Source organism: Condylostylus longicornis, unplaced genomic scaffold (assembly GCF_029603195.1).
Source record: "Condylostylus longicornis isolate FDR11 unplaced genomic scaffold, ASM2960319v2 ptg000164l, whole genome shotgun sequence".
Classification (NCBI taxonomy): domain Eukaryota; kingdom Metazoa; phylum Arthropoda; class Insecta; order Diptera; family Dolichopodidae; genus Condylostylus; species Condylostylus longicornis.
In genome coordinates this window covers 97,823-120,310 of record NW_026578132.1, presented here as the reverse complement: position 1 = coordinate 120,310, position 22,488 = coordinate 97,823, and the positions used below count along the sequence as shown (strand labels likewise).

The following is a 22,488-nucleotide window of genomic DNA, read 5'->3' as shown; positions in this document are numbered from 1 at the left end:
ATTTATGAATGTCGGCCTATTGCCCTCATTCATAATCATTAATTTATTGCTATATATAAATTCAAGTAGGCACTCACCTCTTTTGTTTATATTGCTGCTTCCCCAGACGGTGTGGTGGGCATTGGCATCACTTCCTATTATGAGTTGGAAGTTCCTCCTTCCACAAAAGTCCATTAGATCCTTCAGTTGCTCGTCCGGGTGGGCACAGTCCCCCGGGAGGTAGGATAAGCACACAATGAACTCTGTCCAGCCCCCGCAGGACTTCACCTTCACCAACGCAGCCACTTGATCCTTAGAACAGTAATCTGGAATGGGAAAATATGTTAGCCTTTTACTAAACAAAATGCAAGCCCTAGGCCTGCTCCAGTTGTATTATCATACAATAGCTCACCTGTTAGGCCCTTAACCTGATCCTTCACTATGTAAAGCTCTTGGATAAGGGCGATATCGAGGTGATCCTTCATAAATCTATGAGCTAGAACATCAGTGGATGCCCTAGCATGCTGCAGATTTATTTGGATGCACCTCACAGCCATATTATTTCCTCCGGCGCTTTAGACAAAGGCTTTACATGGTCCTTACCTCCCACTGCCGCCTTTTTACACATCTTAGTGGGCGCCTGCCCTGCCACAGCCTCTTTTGCCGTCCCAGGTGCCACGCTAGCCCCTCCAACGGCAAATACCGAAGCAGTTCCGGGCTTCCCAATGGGCTTGAGCCCTTTTGGTTCCCCCGGGACGCTTGTATTTGGCGTGCTGGTCGATGGTCCTTCCGTTTCCCTTGCCGCCATTTTCGGAGCGACTTCAGACTTTCCAATGAGCTTTGGCTCTTTTGGTTGGCCCGAAGTGCTCGTCGTTGTCGCGGTGGGCACTTGTTTTTTATTTTGTCCTGCCCTGCTGCCAGCACCTTGAGAGGATTTTCTTCCTTTAACCCGAACGGTAACACGGAAGAAATTCAGGAAAAATCGAAACTCTGCTTTCCGTAGATCTTCCAATCCGGAATCATCCACGGAAAAGGTGATGGAGCAGCCCCCGTCCTTTTCCTTATCCATCCTCAGCACCCTCCAGGAACTTATCTTGAGGCTGGGATTTTGCTTCCCTATCCTACTTAGAAATTTGTCCCTGGAGAGACTGACGGTTGTCTCGTCCTTTGGTACGTAGGTGACGCAGACATGCTGTTTGGGCATGCCGTCGCCATCCAGTACCAGGACATCGCAACCGTCTCAAGGCTTTATCTTCCTGCAGACACTGGTTATCCACTCCCTGGTGTTTTGATTGTTGCATGTTACGGATATCCATCCGTCCCTTTGCAACGCTGCAGTGAATTGTGGATGAGAGTCCACAACCCTATCCATTTCATCCATAATGGCTACTTTGATTTTCCCCATCTGGACTTCGGATAGCCTTTCCTCTGGATGCAGTCTATGAGTGATGGCTACCTTGACCTGTGCTACTGCATCCCGATAAGAAGTCATTTTCGGTTTTTGTCAAGGAATGTTCCCAGGGACCTTTTCCTCAACATTGCCCTTGATCGACCTCTTCTTTGAGGGCCCTGCATCAGGGGTGTTGTTTTCCGACCTTTCCTTCTTTTGGGGATGGTCGGCCACAACACCCGATCCGCAGGCCTTCAGCTTTTCCAGCCTTTCCTTCTCATATCTGCGAGCTTCCTCTGGGGACATGCCATCCCTGATATAAGCCGCGATACGCCGCTTGGATGCACCAGAGAAATATTGTTTTTTTTCCCTGATGTCCAACCTTTTCAGATCTTCCTCAGTTTTTTAGATAATAGGTCCAAGAGGATTCTGATTATCCGTCTCCATCGAGGCGCCGCCATTTCCTCTACTGGCGTGAGAAGGAGTTCCTCCTCTGCGTCAGTCGAGAGAAGCTCTGGTTCCGCAGACCCTTGAGCATTAACTCTGTTTGTATTAATGTTTGCGTTCTCCATCTTGTTCCCACGAATAGCGCGCGAAAGTGTAGTCACCCATGGCAGAGCCCGGCATACCATGGGAAGGCTCGTTTAAACTGGAGGGCGCCTGGTATCCAGAGTCCGCATACTAACGACTAAGCTCCCCCTTAGTCACGCACTCATCGGCATATGCTGTTCCACCTTGACTTGGGACGCCTGTCGTCAGCTGACGTATAGATATAGGGTTGAAACTCACAAAGCAAGAGGCTCGCCGCGAGACATGACCACGACACGAACGTAACTTTGATCGTTTCAATCACCCCTTTATCCTCCGCCATTACCGGGGCCCACCACTAGGAGGTGACAGTGCGGTTTTGGGCCCCGTTCTGTACTATTAAAAAATTTTTAAATTTATGGTTCATATATTTATATGAAATTATTTTGAGGAGATTCTTGAATTCGCAATAGCTATATTTGCATCTATGCTATTAAATTTTTTGATTTCAAATTTAACTATTTTACCATTTTATATACTATATCGACCTATTAAGGTATACTGAGCCTTATTAATACAATTCTTTTATTTTTTGGAAGTATTAAATATATTTATTTAATATCATATTTCTATTGAAAATTCTTCAATATAGTTTCCTACTAAATTTTGGCAAGAAGGCCATTTTATGTTGTTAAGGGAAAACCACAATATTTTTAAATTTTTTTATAATGTTCTGTATTATTATTTTATTTTTTAATTATTAATTCCTTTACAACTATAATTATTATTACATATACTTAATTTATTTTTTTTATATTGTTTAATTTGAAACACTTAGAATTATTTTTATTTTTAAAAAAACATTTGTTTATTTTAAATTAAGTTAGCTGCACTGTGACTTCTCTCGTAATAGGAAAAAAGTATAGAATTTCAAATCATTTATACATATTATAATGAGAGAAAAATTAATTTTACAGTTAATTAATTTTTCGAAATTAAATCTAAATTATTAATGTGTAAGTGAATCATTATGTAGGTAATTTAAATATACATAGTTAAGCCAAATTTAAGAGAGTATGTTAATATTTAAGAAAGTGTGTGAAAGTGTTTTTCAATAATTTAAAAATCAAGTCAGGGGTGTAGAACCTTTTGTGAGAAAGATCTCAACATTAGCAAGCTTTTAGCTAGTAAATAGTAGAATTTCACTTTGTTCCACCCGGATTCCCTAAAAAGTTGACCAGTTAGTTTCGGTAACAATCAGAACTTAAATAACAAATTTTAAGAATTTTCATCTATTAGTCCCGTAAATATGGTACTATGGCCATTCCTACCGAAAACTAGACTTCCAAAATTTGGCGCCACCACATAACGTATCTTATTGTATACAATATTCGGTGAGTCAAAATTAAGTTTTTCAGTAGTTTTAAAAACAATCCTTGAAGAACATTATGACTAACCAATCGTTCCAAGGAAAATACGCTAATATACTGTGGAAATGACAACAGCGAAAGTGGAGTTGGGTTACTAATATCTAAACGACTGAAAAGAAGCTTAATTAAGTGGCATGCAATCTCTGACAGAATAATAACTGCGAGACTCTATTCACGCATCAGAAAAATCACTATCATCCAATGTTACGCACCCACGGAGATGACTAATGATGAAGCAAAGGAACTGTTCTACTCACAACTAACAACAGAGCTGAGCAACACACCACCCAAAACAGACATAGTCATTGTGATGGGCGACCTAAATGCGAAAGTGGGCTCAGATTATAATGGAAAAACAGAAGTGATGGGTAGAAATGGTATGGGCACTAAGAACAACAATGGTGAACGGCTGATCGAGGTCTGTCAGGAACATGGCCTGATGATAGGTGGCACTTTGTTCCCACACAAAACAATACACAAATATACATGGACGTCACCGGATCAGCGTACCCGCAACCAAATAGACCACATATGCATTAGTCACAGATGGAGACGATCTCTGCTCGATGTAAGGACATGGAGGGGTGCAGATATACAATCAGACCACATGCTTCTCACGGCAGATATCCGCCTAAGACCTGTAGCAATAAGAAACGAAAACCCACTAAGAAAAAGGAAGATCAACACGCACAAACTTAATAACGAAGGTACAAAAAGGGAATTTGTATCGCAACTAGACAATAAGATTACAAATCAGACAAGTGTGAACGAGAATAATCTTCAAAATATAATTAGAGAGGTGGGTGAGGAGGTCTTAGGCACATCACAAGCACATAGAAAAGAATGGATCTCAGATGCAACATGGGAAAAAATCGAACAGAGAAAACAACTAAGAGCAAAACTTCTGATGCAGCCACACAACACAGAACTAGCATCACAATATAGAGAGAAGGCCAGAAAAGTAAAGAAGTCAGCAAGAAAAGACAAGAGAAACTACTACAACGGACTGGCAAAAGAGGCGCAGAGAGCGGCAACAAACAACAATATGCGCGCTCTATACAAGAACATACGGACACTCTCAAACAAGTACAAGAAGCAAAATCAACCAGTCAAAGACAGGGAAGGCCGGCCACTCACATCCACACAAGAACAATTACAGAGATGGCAGGAATACTTCGGGGAGGTCAACAATGGCGACCAGTAGTATCAGCAAGAACAGCGTCCACAAGAGGGCAGCGGCAACACCAACAGAGTAAATCAGGGCCGGCCAAGCAAAAGAGAAATAATTGATGCTATCCAAAAACTGAAAAATAACAAAGCAGAAGGTCTCGATGGAATACCAGCAGAACTCCTGAAAGCAGGCGCTAACACAATAGCCGACACTATGCTTCCAATCCTGAACACAATATGGAGCACAGAAAGTATACCTAGAGGCTGGAAAAGCGGCATCATAATAAAGATACCAAAAAAGGGTGACCTATCAGAATGCCGAAATTGGCGAGGCATCACAATACTAAACTCTGTTGCCAAAGTGCTAGCACTCATAATCTACACAAGATTAGAAAGTAAAATAGAAGCGGACCTCAGGGAAGAACAGGCGGGCTTCAGAAAGGGACGTAGCTGTATCGACCAGACTAACACGCTAAGGATAATAATAGAACAGTCAGTTGAGTGGAACTCACCGCTATACGTCGCCTTCGTTGACTTCGAAAGGGCCTTCGACACGATTGACCGAAAAGCATTGTGGCGCTCCCTGACAGCTAGAGGAATTCCCCAGAAAATAATAAACCTAATCAAGGCACTATATGAAGAAGCGGAATTGGCAGTGCTTCATCATGGGCGCTTGAGCGACCCAATAGAGTTGCGAGCAGGAGTCAGACAGGGATGTCCACTCTCTCCCCTCCTGTTCAATGTGGTGCTTGATGAGGTGATGAAGAAAACGACAAGTACTGCTAGAGGAATAAAGTGGAACCTCACAGATAGATTGGAGAGCCTAGAATATGCGGATGATATAGCTCTTATCACACATACACACAACGACATGCAAGAAAAATTAAGAAGCCTGGAACAAAATGCCGCGGAAGTTGGTCTTCGTATAAATATAAACAAGACGAAATGCCTGAGAATTAATGCGAGAACAGCAACGCCTCTTCAAATAAATAACAAAACCATAGAGGATGTCTCCGAGTTCTGCTACCTGGGTAGTATAGTTACTACAGATGGGGGTGCTGAAAGAGACATAGAGAACAGACTTAAACTTGCTAGAATGGCATTCGGAAGACTGTGGGCGGTTTGGAGGCAACGTCACTTGGCAAGGGGCACCAAAATTAGAATCTTTGACACGTACGTAAAATCGGTGCTCCTGTATGGCAGCGAGACATGGCTGATTAAGAAGAGCTATACAGATAGGATGCAGACCTTCATAAATAGATGCCTGCGAACAATATGCAGAATATTCTGGCCTAGAACAATCAGTAACAAGGATCTATGGGATTTAACGGGGCAGGAACCAGTGTACGCCCAGATCAAAAGAAAGAAGTGGAGCTGGATAGGTCACACGCTCCGAAGGCCAGTAAGCAACATCCCGCGAAGGGCCCTTGAATGGAACCCACAGGGTAAAAGGAAAGTAGGCAGACCAAAAGAGACATGGCGCAGATCTGTGAACAAAGAAGTGAGGGGCACCCGAAAATCGTGGTCAGAAATAAAAGAAATGGCGCAAAACAGAGTCAGATGGCGAAGCTTTGTAGATGCCCTGTGCTCCCAAAGGGAGTAGAAAAAGGAAAAAAAAAAAAAAAAAAAAAAAAATCGTTCCAAAAAAAATTCTGACAAAATTAGTATATTCCCAGTTATTCACTTCTCGAGACCGTAAAATTTTTTAAGAAGTCATTCAAATATATGTCATAAATATTTCATGTTATACGCTTTTTAAATGAAAAGGTATTGTATTTCTTTTAACGTTTCGCTTCAAGTTCAAAATGAAACATCACACATATTCTACATTCTACATTTAAATATTCATATTGGTTATTTTCATATAAGTGAAATGCACGTTTAAAATTATTTAAAACTAGATAAGTAAACGAGTGATAAGTGAAAAAGTGTATGTCTTTGATATAGAAAAATATGTTGAAATTGTAATACTATGTAATATTTAGTAGCAATATTTCAAAATGCTAACTTTTTAAACCATCTTCACTAATTTTTCAGTTAATGTTTTAGTAAAACAAAAATAGCACGAAAAAATTTTCAATCAAAATGGTATTTCACTTGAAATGGCAAAAATGAAAAATATATCATGTTATGACAGAAAACCCTAGAACTTAATAGGAAAAAGAAAAAGACTGAGATTATTAGTGAAACGAAAATCAGAAAATGCGGCTGTCAGCCGTTACTATGAAAATTTAAACAGGTCTATAAAACCAAAAATTTTAGAAAGTAGAATTGATCTTTAAGAAACAAATTTAACAACTGCAAGGGTAATACGAAGGAAGGATGAGAAATTGGGAATTCGATGCTCATCCAGATGTCGGGTTTTCTCTAAAAATTGCCGATAGAGTTGTTGACAGTCTTGAAATTATTTTTTACTAATTTAATTATTTGAGTAAATATCGTAGCTCTTATAGCTTTGGTTACATTTATAAGCCTTCGAAATTTAAATGGCTTAGAATGAAAATTATTATTGTAATATATGCTTATTTATAAAAAAAAGGAATTTATATTTTAATAACTTATAGATATTAATCTTTATTTTTATATTTAATTGAATTTACAAAAATAATGAAATTAAATCGTTTTTATCTGCGCTACCGTAACCGACTGGAGTATTCTTTTATACTACTTGACAATTATTTCTTTTTTTTTCTTTACATTGGACGTGTTAAGGTTGATAACGCCGCTTACATTGTTTGTTTTATTTCGTCGTTTACACATTTACAATAATTTAATTTATAATAGTTTTGTTTTTGATCCTATTCCCTCTTTTTAAATATGTAAAATTAATAATAATTTAAAGAAATCTTATTCAACTTCGGTTATTTTACTAAGTTCTGAATAATATCATAAAGGAATTTCATTTTATGTTGTAGATGTTCTTGCCTATATTTTTAATTTGGGTGTGTATCAGGATATTTTTTTAGAACACTTAAAAGATATTTTACTTTTATTTAAAAAGGAAAATACACTAGATGTGAATAATTGTAGACCAATTTCACTATAGCCAGTGATTTCTAAAACTTTTGAGGGAGCTATGAAGTTCGGTTTTTTTAAATTTTCTAAATAAAAATAGCTTTTTTTGAGGTAAACAGCTTGGCTTTTGTGAAGGATTGTCCACTGAGAATGTGCTTCTCAAATTCCATGCAGAATTATGTGGTGGTACTAATAGTTATTATTTTACGAAACTGTGTGGTATATTACGTACTGTATTGTAGAAATGAAGTGTGTTACTTTGATTTATATATATTTTTGTAATTTGTTTGAATATTGATTGGAGTAAATGAAATAAATTGTAACTTAATGAACTGAAAATCAATGAAATAATCCTTATTAATTTCAGCTGCAAGAATACCAGGATCATCTGTTACCGTAGTGAAAAGTATTTTCATTGTATTTGATACACTAAGTGCCTCGTTTTTTACATTTCCCTTAAAATTAATTAATTTTATTTGACTACAAGATTTTGATTAAAAAGAGTTTTGATTAAAAATAATTTTTTAAACACATTTTGCAAAGTCATGATCCTTTGATATCCAGTCAGAACAATACTTTAATATCGCTGAAGATATTAACTTTTTAGCATTTCTCCAAAAAAATGTTTGAAGAAAGGTGCTTATAAGTTTCACTCCGTCTATCCATCCCACCGTCCATTTTCTCATTAAACATGTTTTCAAAAATTTCACATCCTTGAAGAGACATCCTATCTACATAAAAGTTAAATATAAAAGTTACAGCCCATCAAAGACCTAAAAATGCCATTTTCAAAATATTTATTACAGCGAAGCAATAAGCAGAAACATAGTGGTTGGCTTCTTCTACCACGGCTTACCATACTTGGACTTTAAAAAAACAAAATGGCTGTTAAAATTTACCGTTACCTAAAACTCGTTTTTTCCATATTTTTGATATAATTTTCCTTCTGAACCGAATGATTTACGAGTTTGAAATTTTAGAAGTTTTTAGAGACTAATAATTAGTTTATTTTGCTATAAGAAGTTTTTCTTCCACTTCTATTCCCTTCCAAGTTATCGCCTTTCGAAATTTGTAAAATCCAAAGTTTTGGCACCTTATATTTCCGAAACCGTAAATTTTTCCGAATTTCTATAAATTCTGCATTTATAGAAATTCGGAAATTCTGCATTTATAGAAATTCGGAAAAGCTAACGTGCGAAATTTACCCTTTAATTCAAGCATTATTTTAACGCCTCTTTAATTTTTTTTTGATTAATTCAGGAATGGTCATCCGAACAGTATGCAATTTTTAAAATATATCGGTGTATGAATGAAAGTAATTTTAATAATATAGTACTCGTACTTAGCTAGATTGTTCTTAAAAGCAGTATTATCACTTTTTTAAGGGAAAGGTGCTAAATTACAAACCATTGGTTTGACCTAACTTTATTTACTTTATTTTTAAATACTTAATTTTTATTTCTTATTTTTAATTACTTTAGATATTTCACATTTTAACAGTCTGGATATTTTTTATTCTATTTATAAAAAGAATCGCGTGTCTTAATCATGTGGGTTATTCGACGGTCATCCAATCATGTTTTGTTTTTAATTTTTTTCGCCTAATGGACTTTGTAAATCGACCATATTTATACTAATAAAAAACTGCTATTGACCAGATAGTGGGTACCTTATAAATGAAAATATCTCTTTTTTTTAATATTATCTGTAATAAAATAGTTGATTATTGTCCCAGAATCTATTCTAGAAGCTTGTTTGAACTTGTTATTGCGAAAAATTAAAATTAAATTTTTTATAATCATTTTTACTACTGGGTGACAACCCTGTAAAGTGTTCAATCTTAATATTATTCTCCAAATACATGGCAACCATCATTTGAACTTTGAAAAATATAGCTTGAAGTAATAAAATCTCCCCACTATGAAATTTTTGCCTTCACCTTTAATTTTTATCTTTCAGTTATACAGCAACTCGCATTAAATTCTTTTACAGGTAGCATTGATAACAAAATTAATTTAATTAAGAGTAAGTAAATTGTAGAAAAACATTTCCAAATTAAACTTAAGAAGAATGTATTAATTCTTTAATACCAAAAATATTTTTGAATTAAGAAATAAAATAGAATAATAATGTAAACTTATATCTGATTTAGCAATTATTGAAATAAGCAATAAATTGATAGGAATAAATAGATCGCTGCCGGCATGTGTTTTATGGCGATACATACATATATTCTTACAACTAGATTCACGTGTGTTATGATATGAAAATTTGAAAATATATAGAAATATGAGTATCACAAATTAGAATTTTGTATTAAAAATCCCCGGGAGACTAGGGAGTAGAAATAACCACGGCAGGCATGTTTGTCCACTAAACTGGCAGGCATGTACGAGTCCACTAAAATTCGGGTAAAATCCAGGGGCGTCTGATCCAGAATGGATGACTTTCAGATCTGCGGCCGATCCCAGACGGCAGTAGAACCAACTTGGTTGGATTAATAGCCATGTGACTTATAAATAAATATAAAATGTTGAATAATAAGATCAATGCACTGGTGATACCTACCAAAATGCCGGCTAAGGCTTGGCTGAATGTTCAAGACGTGCAGGAAAGTCGCCAGTGGAACAAAATGATCACTTAGCGAAATTAATGAACCCATTTGGCAAGAGCTCAACGCTTGTAAAGTCTGCTCCTATGGACAAGTTAGAAGGACACCCATATAAAGTTATAAGAAAGAAGGTCTGAAGACAACAATGAAAGTAAAACCTCTAAAGGTAATGTAAAGAGTTCATTACATTAGGAAGCGGACCTATGGTTGATTCGCTTGTAAGCGAATGTAATTTTTAGAGCCTGTGTAAGGATCTAAAAGAAAAGGTCTGCAAACTTAAGGCAAAAATCTAAAATTATTGATAAAGCAGAATGCAGTTTTAAATGGCACCGAGAAAAACAAAGTAGGTGTGATCGTGTATGAAACAGATTAGAAAGAGTTGGCTACAGAAATCGATTAGATTCTTAAAACAAAAATAAACCCAAAGAGATAAAAGCCAAGAGTTAATGCAAGCAGCACAAAAAATTAATCAAAATACGCACAAAAGTAGAGAAGTCTCATATAACATAATTAAGAATCCAAAAGAGTCACTAAACGAATAACTTACGTAAAATCACCTGAGAATCGAGTATAACATACCTAAGAAGTTAGGTCGAAATGAGCCAACTGATATCTTGTATAATATAGTCAAGAAACTTAGGTAAAAAAAAATCCAAAATTTAACTAAGTACATATCTTACTAAGTTATTCTTACCTAGTTTCTTCGCTAAAATTGAAAATAAAACTTTGTTATATCACCTAAGAGAATTACCTAAGTCTTAGGCTGCAAAAATTTTACTTAAGTTTTTTCACTTAAACTTAGGTGACATTTGCTTACGTCACAAAAATGATGACATATGTACCGAAGTTCTTAGGTAATTGTTGCCTTAGCTTAAGGTAAAAATAAACTTAGTCTGTGTCAATTTTGTCTAAAAACTTCGATAAAATTCAACTTTGAACTTTGATAATACACCTAAGGAACAAAAGTAAATTTTTAACCATTTTCTTTAGCAAATCAACTAAATTTGAAGGATATTACCTACTTTCTTAGGTAATTTAACTAAAAGACTTTGGTGAAAAATAATGTTTTTTCTTAGGTAATTTAACTTAAAGACTTGGGTGAAATCTTTGGTAAAATATTACCTTTTCCTTAGGTAACTTTCTCAAAGTATACCTAAGTTGAAAAATTATGAAATATAATTTTAATATTATAATTTTAATAATATTTGTCATAAATAAAAAAAAATATTGTATTTTTGGGCAATTAAATACATCAAAAGTATTCTATAACGCATTACATTGCCAATTTCATAAAAAAGTTTCTCATGAATTAACTATATTAATATTGTTCATTTTCACGTATCTATTTCAACTAATTTCTTGATATTTGTACAAGGATATTTTATTATCGTTGTATAGGAATTACTCGAACCTATGAAACCATTCTATAGAAACTTCAGAAATATGTCTGACCTATAATTGGTCACACAACTGCCAAGTTTCATGAATCTGACTTTATTATTTTTCCAAATATTTAGAATCAGCTTTTGGACTTGTATCAGAGCTAGTTGAACCTGTCAAGCAATTCCCCCAAAAACTTCAGAAACATGTCTGACCTATAATTGAACACACGCCTGCCAAGTTTCATGAATCTGACTTTATTATTTTTCCAACTATTTCAAATAAGCTTTGAGACTTGTATGGGAGCTACTCGAACCTGTCAGGCAATTCAACCAAAACTTCAGAAATATATTTGACCTATAACTCAACACACAACTGCCAAGTTTCATGAATCTGACTTTATTATTTTTTCAAATATTTAAAATTAGCTTCTGGAGTTGTATGGCAGGTACCCGAACCTGTCAAGCAATTCGACTAAAACTTCAGAAATATATCTGACCTATAATTGGACACATGACTGCCAAGTTTCATGGATCTGATTTTATTATTTTTCCGAATATAAAAAATTTGCTTTATGTATGGCAGCTATGCAATTACATTGAATTTTGCGTGAAGGTTTACTAAAAAAATACACAAAATCTATCTTTTATATTACACACACACATATATTACAATAAAATTACACAAGGGCTTCTTATAAATTCTGCAATAAGCTTAAATTAAAATTTTCAAATGAAGGAAATGGAATATAATATAAACTTATCTTTTTTTAAGTATTTATTTTTTTGTTTTTAATTATTATCTCTTAACACAATTTTAATTAAAGTTTAATAACCTTAACGTTTAATTTTAATTACGATAATCAAGATTTCATTTATATTTTAAACTTCTTTAACCCTTGAAAATATTTAAATTTAAAAAATATATAAAATTGTTTTATTTTTCATCTTACAACTTCATAACAACTGAAATATTAGAATACAAAACAAACTTTAGACATAGAAAATATTAGAGAAAACTAACATATTTAAATAAGATCATTCAAATCTTTTATAAAATGTATTGCTATTGTTTGCGTTTGAATATCATAAAGGAATTTCTGTATGAAAGTCCAAAATGAAACGCTTTTATTTAGATATTTTAAATTCAGCGTGTAAATTAACTTAAAGCAAAATTGTGTCGCTTCGACGTATGACACAAAAGCAAATTTAATGTCATCTAATTTATTCTTTTCAAGTCAGCAATTTATTCTTTTTTCTGCAATAATTTTATTTACATCACTTGTATGAAATACAGGCATGGTGAAAAATTCTCGAGAATCTTCAATCGTATATTTTATAAAGGACCCTTGAAAAACCTTAGTGTGAGGAACTAAAATTGCGTATAGTAATCTCATGAAATATATGTTTAAGTTATCTAAAATCATATACATAAATATTTGAGTTAAGTGCACATTAAGAAAAGGATAATTCAAAAATTTAGATATCTTACCTGAGCTAAGAGAATGTCTCTTTTCTCTAAAGAAACCCTTACATTTTATATCTTCAACCGTCTCAGAAAAAATGTTCTCTGCAATCTCGCAAAATTTTTCCCATTTCGAAAAATTTAAATTGTTTTCTGGGTACGAAAACAGATAATGGATATTTACCTGAGATTATTTAATTTTTATAAAATTAATTAACATTTTGCTCTTCATATTTAAAATAAAAAACATACCAACTCAGGAGCTCTTCATCATTCAAAAAATGGCCAAATTTTTAAAATTTCTTGTAGAGTCATATTATTTTCGTCCAAATTTTTTTACTTATACAAAATTCTTTGCTTTCATTTTTTTAGCACTTGCTCCCAATCCCTAATATAATTTAATTTAGCCGAAATTTTCTTGAGTTCCTTTAAGACATCACTCGTTTCAGTAGGATTTATATTTTTGAAGTTTTCAACAAGTTTTGTTTTGTAAAATATTAAAAGGCCCATTTGACAAAAATTATATATATGTATAAGTCAGTTGGGAAAATATTCCTTCACTGATTTACGCTTATTTTCTTCTCATTTTCTATCACATGTTGTATAATATGATGCATGACCCAAGTTCTATCATAGTGTGTTAGCTTTTGTGTTTCTTCATACTTCTTTAACAAGGATTTACTTTGCTCAGCTTTTTTCAAAATTTTCAACACGCTAAACGTCTGTTAATTTAAAAATTTGTTTCAAAAATATTAGTAAAGTTAACAAAATTCGAATGGCAGCACACATTTCAGATAATTTATATTCCGAAATAAGTATTAATTTTTTCAAAAGCTATCCTAATTACTCGTAAGTCTTCAGTATGTTTCCTATTTGAAAAAACAAACTCAATAGAACACCCAACTGTAAACAAATAATTTAATTTGAAGCATAAACGTAAAAAAATTAAATCAGAGGTTTTCATTTATTGAATTTTTTAGAATATGTATTGAACTGTTCTTGAATAAAACTTTAACATTTAATTCTCCAATATGTGCATATTTTCTCAATTTAACCATTTTTGAAGTAAAAAATTTATGGATTTTATTCATTTGCTTCTATTATTTCTAATAATCGAAGACAATATGAAATCTTCAATTTTTTGAATATATTTACATTGAATTTTGTTTTTTTTTATACAAAAAAACTTTCAGTGTGAACATACCACAAAAATTATCGTTTCTAAAATTGTTTTTATGTAACTACTTACATAATTATATTAAATTTTAAAATTCGTGTATTATGCTCAAATTTCGTGTATTTAAATACATATGTACGTAATAAATATATAGTAAAATTATATGTAAATACCAGCGCCAATAAATTAAGAATTTCTCTTTGTACTAAATTGAAATATTTCATTAGTTGATTACGAATACAATTTTATACTAACTGAATTTTTATACCCGTACGAAAGTATGTTCGAAGGGTATATTCAATTTGCCTTAGCGTTTGTAACGCTAAGAAATAACTGTCTTGGATATAGACTCAAGTGCATGTTTTTGATCAGCGTCAAATTCTGAGTTGATTTAGCTTTGTCTGTCCGTCTGTCCTTCCGTCCCAACGATAACTCAAAAACTAACTGAACTAAGTTCACCAAATTTTCACATTTTAAATGATTTATTGTAGTAAGTGCCAGAACCCTATTTAAATTGGACATGATCGGGGTACCGGCTCGGGTAGCTGCCATACAACTTCAAAATTTATTTCGCTATATCTCATGAACTATTAAAGGTGTGGTATTAAAATTTTACACAAATGAATATATTAGTAGGGCTAATGGGCCTGATAGAAGTCGTGGAAATAGATGGGCTCCTTCTGGTAGCTCCCATGCAACTTCAAAAGTTATTTGGCTATATCTCAGAAACTATAAAAGCTATGGTATTGAAATTTCACACAAGCAAATATATTAGTAGGACCGATGTGCTTGATAAAATTCGTTAAAATTTCTTGGCTCTTTCTGGTAGCTGCCATAAAACTTCAATAGTAGTTTGGCACATACAGTATTTTGAAAAATACATAACACTGAAATTTTGCACAAATTAATGTGGTAATACGGCAACTTAAAGTCATAGTTTGTCCCATAGTCAGTTATGGCATCTTTATTCGCACAAAGGATAACAAATTTGCACGGGTATCACAGAGTTGACAAAGTTCTCGTTTATTAGAAAAATAAACTTTCATAATGTTGACTAAATTTTGTATTCAAATTTGTACTTATGGTAGTAACCTACAATTGAAATATTTCAATTTTGTATAAGTAGGAAATCATAATTGATCTTTTAATTTGCACATTTGAACAAATACAATCAATATGAAGCTTTTACCTTAATTCAGATTAAATTAAAATTAAATTGCAACTGTAAATATTTAAAAGAATTATTTCTTTTCACAAAATATTTACCTTCTAAACACCTTTATTAACGAAAACATTTAAATTAAAATTTCAAAAAATCAAATATGTATTTCACACAAAATCAAGCACATTCTTTTCAATTTAAAAAGAACGGCACTTTTACAACAACTTTAAAACTTTAAAATATTTAAAAGTTGCTTATAAGTATTAACGACGCGTTACTAGCAAATGCAAACTGAGTACTGATTTAGATCTCCTATAATTTCATATACACGCGTAAATACGAATGCATATGTGTAGAAAGTGGCGACTTAAATTACCTAACAAGGTTAAATTTTAATGTCATTTGTAAGAGTTAAAAACAATTTAACTTAGGCCAATTCTGGTTTTTAATAATTTCTTATTTGTGTATCGGATGATTTTGCAGTTACTTTTTCACGCTTTTATTTGATAACAATTTGTATATGGGTTATCGTTTATGTGATATAGTAGCACTTAATGTAATATATCAATTTTAATAAAGCTTAATTAAAATCAATTTTGTCAAATAAACATAATAATGAAAACTCATTATTTTCATGTTAATATGTAAAATTATTTTCTTTTTTCAATTTATTATTAAACTCTACAAGGATTATGTAATAAACGTTAGTTATTAGGACAGTACTAACAAAAAAAACAAGAATAGTCATATTTATTGCTTATATATTTATATATATATTCCTTGTTTTGTAGAAGTATAATTAAGAATGCACATTATTTGATCATGATTTGCATTAATGTATACTTATATGACAAATAGTAAATGTTTAAAAACATGTATATATGTACTACTCTAATATATTCGCAAAGCTTAAATTATAAACATTTAAAATGTAAATTCGGCTCTTAGTAGAGTTTCGCTTTGTTCTATCGAATTCCCTGAAATGCTCGCCAGTTAGTTTTTGTAATAGCCAGAACTCAAATATTAAATTTCCAAAAATTCCGTCAATCCGTTCCGTAGATATGCTAAAAAATGTAAAATCGGCCCGCAGATCAGTTTTCGAGCCCTGATCTAAAAAATTATATGTTCATTGTTTTAATATGAAAAATTTAAATATTAAATTTCAATGAAATCGGTTTATTATTTCTCTTTATATACGCAAAAAAGTATATTTGGCCTGTAGTAAACGTCCAGTTGCTGACACCTGATTTCTTCCAAAAGTTAGAGTTTTCGCGGACGGTCGAGCAAGGTTTATATATGAAATTTCAAGTAAATCGGTTGAATATTTTCTTCAAAATGGTCAAAAAAGTAAAAAAGGCCCGCTAAAAAGTGCAGTTCCCGAGGCCTGATATATCCCAAAACTTGATCAATCTGTGCCATGGTGAAAATAAACTTACATATAACATTTCATCAAAATCGGTTCAGCCGAACTTGAGATACATTCGTGCACACACAGACCGACAGACCGACAGGTTGCTAAAAATAGTTTATTTACACTTCCGTACTATGGAGAAGTACGTTCCCACCAAAAACTCGATATGCAAAATTTGTTGCCATCACATAACCTACCTATTGTTTACACAATACGGTCGGTAAATATTAAAAACTTTGTTGAACGTAAATATTTTTGTCTGTGTTTTGACGCCATGTTAATTACGTATTATAAGTATTAGAGTTTAAGTATATAATCAAGTTTTCAAAAATATTTTAAGAAAACTTTTAATTTTACAGTTAACTTTTACATTCGATAATTTACTAAGAAGCTTAGTTAAATTAACTAAGAACTTAGATGAGCCGTAATAAAATGTATTTACGGTCGCAAATAACATAGTTCGCGGATTTTTAAAGAATAGAATCAAGAACTTAGGTAATAAAACAACTAAAATCTTAGGTAAAATATCATAGTTCTTTGGCTGATTAGTAAAAATTTTCTCATAAAAAATTTTACAAAAAACATTTTGGTTTTTTGAAATTTTTTTTTGCTGCTTTACAAAAGAACTTAGGTAATTTTCCAATTTCTTAGTTGTTTTTACCAACAAAATTTTTTTGAAATAGTGCACTTAGGTATTTTACCGTAGACTTTGTTACCTAAGTTAACCAATAACTTACAGAATATTTTAGTTTTCATATAAAAAAAATACCTAAGGCATATTACCTAAGATTAGGCAAAAATTAACATCTAAGCTCACTTCGTCAATTTTACGTAAGTTTTTTGGCTCAGTATAGAGAAGTGAAATAATGAAGGTTCTACTCCACAAAAATGTAACATTAAAAAGGATATTTTTGTGGATCTCCTATGTCCGGAAATAGATTTTTAGTGGGACGTGACTATATTGCGAAGCATGTGGATTTGGGTTCTAGAGATACTTCAAATAGAGGGTGAGATCTAAGGAAAGCCATTCGGAAGTTGGGATGTTCCTATCATTCTAATGACAGTCCGATTAATTGGTGTACTTAATCTGACAAAGTCCCAGATCTTATTGACTTTTTTATATCTAAAAGATTTCCGGAAAATTTTTGAATTCGGAAGATTTTATTTCGAATTCCGATCACCCTGCTATCATTCGCTTCGCTAGCTTTAGCGAAACGAGTTAATAGTACAAAAAAGAAGGGCTAGATGCATATAATAAAGACGAAGATGACAAATAGGCTTTCTCAAATACTCAAAAGCAAAAAAGAAAATTTTAAATCAGTATCTTGCGAGAAATAAAAGAACGAATTATTTATTGTGGAAAATAACGAAGAGTTCTAAGAAACCGATAGAGCGAATCTCTCCACTGAAAAAAGCAGATGGATCATAACAAAAGCAAAAGGGATAAAGTTCAACTATTTTCTGATTACTTGGAAGGAATTCACTCAATGATCTAAAATTGCCATTTTTGGACTACTTATTGTGACGACACCACCAAAACTTTTAAGATTCTGAAAACGCAAAAAAGAAAACAAAATAGTCATTAAAATTAACCGTTATCTGAAATCCGTTTTCTTGCAGCTTGGAAGCTAAAATTCAAGGTATACAACATGTAAAAGCCTGGAATTTTGGCAGCTTTTAAATATTAGCAAATAATTTATTATGTTAGACGAAATTTTTTTCTACCTCTATTTCTTGTCAAGACATTGTCTCTTGAAATTTGAAAAATTTGAAGTTTCGGTACCTTACATTTCCGGAATTGCACGCTTTAACAAATTTTTATATTCAACAATAAACATAAAAGCGAACAACAATATTTTTTTTTTTTTAAATTCGAGCATTATGTTAACGGCTCTTTTAATTTTTTTTGTTGCCTTATCTTACATGTATGCAATCTGCGAAAATTTTTCGTATGTCACTTTCATTTTTTAATAAGGTGGTTTAGTTAAAATTTCAGTTTTTAAAATTGTGATTTTGAAATTTAATTTTAATAATAATGTAAAATAAAAAATGGTAAAACAAAAAATATTGAAATAAAAAATGGTAAAATAAAAAATGGTAAATATGTTCTAATAATCACTACTAAAAATAGGTAAAAACCTAAGAATCCGTTCCCTAATAATAACTAAGGCGCTATAATAGCAGGAATTCACAACAAAAACAATCGTTTTAATAAATAAAAAACCTCAGATTCTATCAAAAATCAAACTAATCATATAAATTTAAATCAAAACAAAGTAACAAAAATCTTAAATGATTTTAAAAGCAATGTTAATGAAATTAATAAGAAATTAGAGCATTTTATATTGAAACTGAAAGAAACGATAATATTAATTTAACCATAAACCAAATTACAAATTTTAAGAAACTAATCTTAGTAAGTAATTGGAGGTTCTTTTAAAAGATATTTAAAACAAAGGGAAGCCGAGGAAAATAATGTATCTTCAGAAATAATGTCACCTTATATAATATAATCTGATGTGTAACAGCTTTTAAATATATTTCTGAATTTTGACACTCAACTAACATTTAATAATATATTTTTCTGATCATGTGTCTAAATTTGCTCTTATTTTTTTTGTTGCAAACTTTCATTTTTACTGTAGTAGTGGTTGAATTTTTGTATTTCACTTTTTCCAAGCAAAAGAAACGCCATATTACAAACCAAGTAAACTCCACTTGTTATAAAAAATATAATCTGCCACTGCGACGTATCATTCTACAAAATGATGTATAGTGGAAATAATGCCATATGTATATAAAATCTTTAGAAAATAATACGCTTTACCTCTTCAGTAACTACGGCTCCTACAACTAAAGGGGCAGCGATTGATAATAAATTTGACACCCCATTAGTAATACCCATCATTTGGCCAGCATAATTAGGAGATAAATCCATATGATTCACCAAATATCCACAGAATTGCGCGGCATTAAAACCAACTGCTAATGTGAGTAATATGATAGCCCAGCTAGTCGTTTCTTTTGTCATAAATGATAATCCTATTAGGCAAATCATTGGTATCCATTGACCGACAGAGTTAAATAATTTTCTACTAAATTCAACTGAAATATACTGATGATTGATTAAAAAATCCGCAAACGGACTAAATACTAAACATAAAATCCACATTGTCAGGTATGGTAATGCTGATAAAAGAGCATTTTGGGAAATATCAAGTTCAAGAACATGGTGCAAATACATTGGAATTTCAGTTAACAGAGTGTAAAATCCCCACGTAAATCCGCAATGGGCTAATAATAATCCAACAAACGGTGGTGAAAGCAATATTTGTATCCATGGGACATGTTTACTCTGAAAGAAAAAAAAAGTTATTTTAATTTAAAACAATTAATATATTTATTTGCAAATATGTATCAGCATTCACTAAATAAGGAAAAATTCACTGTATAAAGTTTTAATGAAATTAAATAATTGGGTAAAAAAAGAAGCAATAGAGTAAGTTTCCAGCGAAAGCGAACAAAGTGTAGAGCTCGATTTTTTAAAAATTGTATTCAGTATATGGACGAATTCAGTTGTAAATATTTCATTCTGAAAATCGTTCGAACAAATATATTAAATTACCTCCGTAGGCGATATTCATATGGTCGAGATTTTCCCATAGTAAATCAATAAAAGCTGAATTCAATCCATAGTCTAGAAAAAGTACTAGAATTGATTTGGTCCATCAAATCATATAATTACATAGTGGAAAAGGAATTTTTGTCGTTATATTTCAAAAGGGTAATTCTGAGGTCATTTAACTGAAAGATAATACAACAACTTTTTCTTAAGCCGAGATTATTATTTATTTTTAATTTAAAAAATTTTTATACTATTTCTATTTTACACAATAGTGTAAATTGATGTTTAACTACACTGTAGTTAAATATAAAAGTAATAAAAGTATATTTTTACAAACATAAACAAATATCAACTTATATTCTAATTCTTATACATTTTTTCTAATTGTTTCTGATGATATATATTTTTCTTAGTTTTTCTTTTTTTTTATATACTAATTTATTCATACATACAAACGTAAAATTTTAAGGGAATATCATTTTTTCTTTTGTCTTGTTTTTTGTAGTCATTTCTAGTTTATTTATCTATCTTTTTTGTAATACAGGTGTTAAAAATCATCGAAGGAAAAAAATTGGCGGTCCCAACTTGTCATTACACCTAACAATAGTGGGGGATTTTAACCCAACCAAAAACATACCCGGATGGTCATAAACTCCTAAAAATAGTCAAGTTGACTAACCACTAGTTTTTTTCCATCGTGTTTTTGTGTCTATATTCCGTGAAGGAAGGCACGGAAGTAATGTCACAGCACTTTAGGATAATTCAAGAGGTCTCGTTCGCTTCAGTGTTTTTCTTCAAACCCAATCCCTTAAGGCCTCGACCTTAATTACATACTGTTCCAAACGCGGCCTATGTTTCATGGCACAGTTCCTCATCTTCTCACTTACCTGGAGGACTCCCAGATCTCTATGAATATCATTATTGCGCTCACTCCAGTGAGCGCCCACCATATTACGAAGCATCTTATTCAGGAAAGTTTGTATTTGTTTGATGTGTGTTTGCTTGGCACAACCCCATAGTTGAAAGACATGCTGCGTCCATATCGGTTTTATAATTTGGTAATATATCAACACCTTATTGTATTTTAACAATCTAGACCTACGACCTTGCAGCCAATAGTTTTCCCTATATTTGTTTTCTATCTGAGCTTGACATGCAAAGTTATATTTAGGTATTTCGCTGAGTTTCGGATTGATACTTTAGCACCATTCTAACTCCATTATGGTGAGTTCACTTAATTTTTTGTTTGTAAAATTCACATGTACAGATTTACTTTCATTTAACCTTATTTTCCATGTATTTGTCCATTTACTTATATTGTTGCTGACGGTTTTTTGAATCAATTTCTTATTTTCTATTATAGGCATCAGCGTTGTTAACAACAATTTTGCAAAAAGTTTTGATATCATTGGTAGTAAAAAAATAGGTTTATATAACTTTACCTCATTCAAGGGTTTCCCCGGTTTTCCTATCATAATAACTTCCGTTACTTTCTAAGCACAAGGAACATACCTCAGGTTGCAGCGGTCAACCTCTGCATCTATTACCCTTTTCAAAAATATCATAGCCTTTCTCGGCAACTTTTGTTGTATTTTAGCAGTAATTAGATCAAAACCTGCGGCATTATTTGGGTTAAGCGATTTTATCGCTTGGAAAATTTTACTTTCCATGTAGAAGAATTTATTTTAAATTCTTCTACAAAAGGAATACTAGGATGCAGTTCATTTGGTTGGGAAATTTCTTCCAAGTCATCAGCAAATCGTTCAGTTTTATCCATGTTGTTTTTTGCCCATGATCTATCTGCCGTTTTTAGTGGAGAGAGTCGCTTTATGGGCTTCTTGATATGCTGCTTTCTACAACGAATAATTCGTTTCTATAGCTGCCGATAAGCACTTTATATAATTCTCGTATGATACTGACTTAAAGTTTTCTATTTCTCTTTTGAGTGTTTAGTGAATCAGTTATTAATTATCTATTTTTTTTATTAAAGGTTAATATTACAGAAGAGTGATCGGAATTAAAATTAAAATCATCCTCCAAGTTCAAAAGATTTGCTGAAATTCTTTTAAATAAAAAAGTCAGTAAGATCCGGTACTTTGTTAGCATCAGTAGGCCAATAAGTTGGACAGCCAGTACAATGATAGAA

The 22,488-nt window shown here is 32.3% G+C and overlaps 1 protein-coding gene across 4 annotated transcripts in view; it reads right to left on the bottom strand.

The window, feature by feature from the left end:
• Positions 1-12,232: 12,232 nt before the first annotated feature.
• LOC129616257 (putative inorganic phosphate cotransporter) overlaps positions 12,233-22,488 on the bottom strand; it is a 66,670-nt gene continuing 56,414 nt past the window's right edge. Inside the window, exons 3-7 of one of the 4 annotated variants that reach the window (XR_008697526.1) lie at positions 19,545-20,072; positions 19,284-19,475; positions 13,220-13,870; positions 12,995-13,151; positions 12,241-12,919 (exon numbers count right to left, since the gene is read on the bottom strand). Coding sequence is in view for 1 of the 4 variants with exons in the window: in XM_055531812.1 (XP_055387787.1) it covers positions 19,326-19,475; positions 19,545-20,072 (678 nt within the window). In the remaining 3 variants the exon portion in view is untranslated. Of the gene's footprint in view, positions 12,920-12,994; positions 13,152-13,219; positions 13,871-15,410; positions 15,890-19,232; positions 19,476-19,544; positions 20,073-22,488 lie in introns of those variants that run through there. The other 3 variants (XR_008697527.1, XR_008697528.1, XM_055531812.1) reach the window with 3 other exon arrangements.